At 39.6% G+C, this 6,405-nt stretch overlaps 1 protein-coding gene across 1 annotated transcript; it reads left to right on the top strand.

Moving 5' to 3' along the window:
- The first annotated feature begins 633 nt into the window (after positions 1 to 633).
- Positions 634 to 4,011, top strand: LOC123639966 (matrix Gla protein). The gene is made up of 4 exons (XM_045554271.1): positions 634 to 826; positions 2,236 to 2,268; positions 3,118 to 3,193; positions 3,629 to 4,011. The coding sequence occupies exons 1-4, from the start codon at positions 766 to 768 to the stop codon at positions 3,768 to 3,770; spliced, it is 312 nt and encodes a 103-aa protein (XP_045410227.1). The 5' UTR covers positions 634 to 765; the 3' UTR covers positions 3,771 to 4,011.
- The last annotated feature ends 2,394 nt before the right edge of the window (positions 4,012 to 6,405 follow it).

Raw genomic sequence — 6,405 nt, forward strand, 5'->3', positions numbered from 1 at the left:
GGAGTGCCCTCTTATCCTTGCTGCACTATTGGTCAATGATATCCTGCCTAAGAGAGCATTAGGGCGCAGGTTGGGACTAACTGGATGGGCAAGTTACAATGGAACCAGTTAAGGAAACAGAACTCATGTCGCCACCGGACATCTCTACCCCACTGAAGCCTTGGAAAAATGCCAAAGGTGCACCAGGCAAATGCCTGATTGGTCTAGGACTGATAGTTCAGCCCTACTGGGCAGATGTCTAAATTATAGCCAGCATAGAAAGTGAACTCCTTTCTCCCCCAAAAACTCTTGTCAATTCATCAGGGCAGTGAGCAGAATACTGCAGCTCTGTCTGTGGACCAAAAGGCCCTCAGTCGAGGCCGGGAGGGTAGGTCAGAGAGGGAATTAGAAAGGCAGACACATGTTCGTGGCAACTCCCTTCTCTGCGGACATTTGCCCAGGTCTGGCCCCAAACATAGGGTGGCCACAATGTCTGTACCAGGGCAGCATCCTGCCGTGGCACTGTCCGGTCCAGGAGTGAGGGAAAAGTGCCCACCCAAAGTAGATAATATCTGGAAGGAATGCCTGTTTGGGAAAAGTCCCAGTGCTAGCTCAGTGCCAACCCTTCCCCACCTTCTCTGGCCCCCTGCCACTGGTTCCTCCCCTCTCAGCTGCTCTGGTTCTTATAAAAACCTCACAGCCTTCCACCAACAGCGTGTAGGAGCCTCTCTCCCGACTGCTGCTACTCGGGACCCTGAGACTGACCCGCAGGACAGCCGAGAGACCATGAAGACCCTGCTCCTCCTCACCACCCTGGCTGCCTTAGCGGTGGCGGCTTTGTGTTATGGTGAGAAACTTTTCCCTGCCATCTCTCTGAGTTTTCTTTTCTGCCCCTAACTTCAGTTTACTTTGATTTTTCCTCTCCCTCCTCCTCTTCTTTCCCCTTTCTCTGCTGTAATCTTAAAATGCCATTAATTTCACATTTCCCAGTCTCCACAGACCCTGATCTGCCCTATCAAGTATTTTTTAGATCCTAAATATACAGATTTTTGCAGCAACTTAACAGGCAAATGCTTTCAGTGGTAAGTCTCTGTAAACCTAGAAACTTAGTTATTTCAGAAAAAAGATGTCAAATCCCCAGCCCCTGCATTCTCATTTTCAAGGATGTTTATTTAGATTTTGGCATCAATGAGTGCAGGGTTGAATCACTTTAAGAAAATCAGTTTTCTTGTGAAGAATAAAGTGTACCTCTTTCTAGGTACAGGACAATATCATGAACTGACTACATTTGTTCAGTGAACTAATTTTAAAATAGTTTTATATTTTAAAAATTTCAGGAAAAAAATCAGTTTCATAACTTCTATTGTCAGAAAATAAATTTTGCCTGGTTTCTACATGTTGTTAAAGACGTGTTTGTTCAAAGCTTATAAAAGGGAATTTGAAGCAAAATTATTTACTCAATTCAGTCTTATGCTTCAATTACCTGGATATTTTAGCTGTTTTGAAGCATAAATTACATTTACAAACCTAAAGATTGTGCTTCTTACTCTAGAAATGATTCACAAATTGTATCAGAGGATACGATTTCTTCACTTCCTTTTTAACTTTTCAAACAAATTCACTTGCTTGCAAATATAAGCCTCTTATTCCCAAATCTACCTGTTGTGCTCAGGAGAGTGGTAGAAACAGGGAAGCTTTTGCCTTGACATCCTTTCAGTTCTCCCTCTGAACTGGCATTGCGCCCAGCGTGAGTTGTCAGCCGGAGCCAGTGGTTTCTGTTGCTGCCAATTTGACAGGGGCTCTTAAGAGGATTTCGGAACCTCCCAGAAGCCTGTCCTGCTAAAGCCCCGCTGAGCAACCTGGCTGTTTCTGGACCTTCCTGCACCTTCTTTGACCCTGTCCTCAAATAGGCCCTGAGTAAGTCAGACAGGAAGGCTCCCTGGAAACTTCTGTGCACTACTTAAAATGTCTTATTTTGCTTGTCTGAAGACTTCATAGCCCTTGGGAAATTTTAGTCAAGCCTGATCACTACCTCCTTCAACAACAGGGAAACAAAAATGCAGAGAGATCGCCACAGCAAGGACAGAGCTAGGGAAACGCCCCGTGCATCCTAAGTTCCTGAAATTTGTAATGACCACATTGCTAAATATATTCTGCACATCCTTTTGACTCTTCCCTCTCCCTCTGTCTCTGTACTTAGACTACAGCAGTGTGTGATAACTGATGATATAATGAATCTTTTCTGTTTAATTCCAGAATCTCATGAAAGCATGGAATCCTATGAAATTAGTAAGTGAATATTTGACTTCCTTATTGAAATCTCTTACATGAAAGAATCTCTCCCTATTTTTAAATAAACAAAATGGTTAAGACATATAACAGAGAGGGAAAAAGAGGGCCTCTTTTGGAAAAACTAAAGTAAATTTAAAAATCCAATGCCTACAAAAATTACTAAATGAGTGATTTTTAAAGCTTGAAGTAGTGTGATATGACATTTAAACTACATTCAACATACTTAGAAGCCATAAAATCTCACTTGGGAACTTTGAGTTGGCACCGCACCAACCACACAGATGGAAAACAAGCAGTTCTGACAAATGGCAAAGCGCGGAATTGGAGGCCGAGTCGGCTGGGAGACCGCAGGCGTCAGCACTGAGTTGAACGCTGCAGAGTGTGTGGACTTAGAAAGACTGAGTATGGGAGGAAACGGTATATCACTCTTGTTTTTAATTTATTCATTATTTTTATAGTGTTCAAACTGCTCATTTACTGGCAATCTAAAATTACGCTCCACAAGTCCTCACTCAGGACAGAGAGAATTTCTTCTCAAAAGGAATTAAGAACACACCGAATAGGGATACTGAGATTAACAAATGCAAAGTGATTGCTCTAAGGCAAAACAAACAAAAATTGCTGTGACCTATGTGACAAGTCTCCAAGACACATAGATGGGTTACCGGGCTTCTCGGGATCAGGCACATTGTGAAATCGATTTTATATTCCCCTTTGATTGCTGCCAATCTCTGGTTACAGGAAATGCATGAATTAAGGAACTTTCGCACATATTTGGGAATATTCATGGAAATATTTTCAGCTACTGTTTCCCTAAAACTGCATTTATTTATCTTCTGTTTTAAGATCCCTTCCTTAACAGGAGAAATGCTCATGCCTTTATATCCCCGCAGCAGAGATGGAGAGCTAAAGCCCAAGAGAGGTGGGTAACACACCTTCATTTTCCCCAGAGTAGACCACAGACCTGCATAGAGTGAGAAACAGGTTTTCATCACATACCTCATTTCTAATTGTATCTTAAAAGCAAAGAATTTAACAATTACAGTAAACTGAATTTTTAGACTATTTTGTGAAAGACCCAGACAGGAGAGGGAAGGAGGAGGGAAAGAGGACAAAAAGAAAACTTCTATTCTCATTAAAAAAGTAAACACCTTCCCTGTTTTGGTTTCTCTCCCTGTTCTTCAAATATCTCTTAATATTGGGAGGAGTGGGGGGGGACCTCTCTCCAATATTTTCTAATGCTTTCTTTTTTGTTTTGTTTTTGTTTGGGCTTTTTTTTTTTTTTTTTTTGTCCTTTTTTCTTATTTCTCCACTTTCTTGATGCTTCTCAATTTTGGCCTCTTTTCCCGCTTTCTAGGGTCCGAGAACGCACCAAGCCTGTCTATGAGATCAATCGGGAAGCCTGCGATGACTACAAACTTTGCGAACGCTACGCCATGGTTTATGGATACAACGCTGCCTACAATCGCTACTTCAGGAAGCGCCGAGGGGCCGAATAAGACTGGAAAAAAATCTCTTTCTTTCTGGAGGCTGGTGCCTGGTTTTGTAGCCCCCCCGCAGTAGCATTACTGAAACATATAGACTCATATACAATGCTTGTTTCCTGTATATTCCCTTGCCTGGCTGCACCCCTCTTTTCTGCCCCAGATTGATAAGTAATGAAAGTGCAGTGCAGTGAAGGTCAAAGGGGAGGTCAGATGTGCGATTATTACATAATAAATTTCTGGTTGGATACTTTCATTTTGTGAATCTGATTTCTTATGGGAAAATGCTGAGATATTTAAATCATGGCCCACCGAACCCAGAATAGGAGATTCTGTTCATCTCGTGTCTAGTGTTGACTAGAAGCATAACTACATAGAAAGAATGAAGCTTAGAAGGCACTCACCCAATCGTAATGTGTCTAGACCCCTTCTACCTTGGTATCAGTGAATGATTGCTTCCTATTATGTGTTTTCACCCAGTTGTAATATGTCTAGACCCATTCTACCTTGGTATCAGTGAATGATTGCTTCCTATTATGTGTTTTCCAGGATTTTCCAATTGTGAGTTGTGGCAATTATAGGGCTCACCTCATTTGTTTCTCATCTCATTCATCAAGGTAAAAACATCTCTGAATCAAGGTAATCCAGAAAAAGGCAAAACAGGAGGAAAGAGAAGAAAAAACAAGGGACAAATGGAAAACAAGTGGCAAGACATTAAACTATCAATAATGGTTTATAGACTTAACCATATTAGTCAATAATCACAGTATATGTAAATAGTCTAAACAATCCAATTATTTTTTACTTCTGCATGTGTTATAGATTCCACAGCACATTTTTTATTATTCTTGCTTTAAACAGTCAATTCTTTTTAAAGTTTGGATAATGAGAAAATATCTCATATATTTACTCATGTAGTTTTCGGTTCCAGTATTCTTCATTCTTCATTCTTTCCATCTGGTGTCATTCCCCTTCTGCCTGAGGACTTCCTTTAACATTTCTTGTAGTGCAGGTCTGCTGGATTCTTTAAGTTTTGTATATCTGTATTCTTTTTTGAGAGATATTGTCACAGTATATTGAATTTTAAGTTGCCAGATTTTTCTTTCAGTTCTTTTAAGATGTTCCATTATCTTCTAGTTTGCAGTGTTTTGATATAAAATCTGTTGTAATTCTTATCTTTACCCCTCTGTTATATACTGTGTCTTCTATCTCCGGCTGCTTCTAAAATTTTTCTTTCTAGCATTGGTTTTGACGAAGTTGATTATAATGTAAGTTGGTTTGGGTTTTCTCATTTTTCTTGTTCTTGAGATTCATTGTCCTTCTTGGATTGCACTAAACTTAGAAAATTTTCAGCCATTATTTCTTCAAATATTTTTCCTCCCTCATTCCTCCTCTCCTTTGGAGGCTCCAATGGCATTTACATTTGGCCACTTAAAGTAATCCCACAACTCCCTGATGTTGTTTTCATTTTTATAAATTGTTTTTCTCTGTGTGTTTCATTTTTGACACCTTCTATTAATGTCATCAGTTTCATTAACTTTTTCTTCAGCAATATTTAATCTACTATTAATCTCATCTAGTATATTTTTTATCTCAGACATTGTGGTTTTAATCACTAGAAGTTTGATTTGGGTGCTTTCATATCTTTCATGTCTCTACTTATCTTTTTTAATGTCTTTGATAGTCATAATAACTATTGTAATGTCCTCATATGCTAATTCTAATATCTGTGTCAGTTATAGGGTGGTTTTGATTGATCAACTGCTTGTATGGGTCATAATTTTCAACTTTTATGCATATTTGATTATCTTTTATTTGTTGTTAGACATTATAAATTTTACCCTTTTGTGTGTTGGATATTCTTGTATTTTGGTATGTATTACTGAGCTTTGCTCTGGGATGCAGTTAAATCAGTCACATAAGCCTGATCCTTTTAAGTCTTGCTTTTAAAATGAGACTAGAGAAGTATTTTACCCAGGGGTAATTATTTCCCCAAACTAGCAAGGCCTTCCTGAGTACTTCACCCAACATCCCATGACTGGGTGGTAGGAATAGGCAATAATCCCAGCCAGCCACCGTTACCTCTGTTCCTCTTGGATGGTTATTTCCCCACATGCATGTGCCAATCAGTCCTCTATGTGTCCATGAAAGTGCCCTCCACTGATATTCGGCTCTCTACTCTACAGTATTTTGCCATGTGAAATATAATCACTATGTTTTTCAAGGACTCTCTTTTCCATCTCAATTCAAAACATCCACTGAACTCCATCTTGGTTTCCTCTCCCTGAGCCATGGCCTGTAAACTCTCTTATGGCAATAGTCTGGGGCAATCATAGGACTCACTTTGCTTGTTTCCCACATCATAAGGATCACCATCTTTAATTGCTTTACATCCAGTGTCTTGAACAATTTTTTCGTATGTATTGTTTGTTTCTTCAGTTGTTTCTGAAGGAAGGATAAATCTCATTCCTGAAATTTTATCTTGGCTTAAATCCCATTAAATCAGGCAGGACTACTTTAAATGGTTATCTCAGCCTCAGAGTTGCCTCATAAAATTGATTGAAACATTTATTGCAATGACATCACAGTTCAAATGCTCACCCTGCCTAGCCCTACTTCCATCACTCTCTCATACGTTGTTCCTCAATAA

Source organism: Lemur catta, chromosome 6, assembly GCF_020740605.2.
Source record: "Lemur catta isolate mLemCat1 chromosome 6, mLemCat1.pri, whole genome shotgun sequence".
NCBI lineage: Eukaryota > Metazoa > Chordata > Mammalia > Primates > Lemuridae > Lemur > Lemur catta.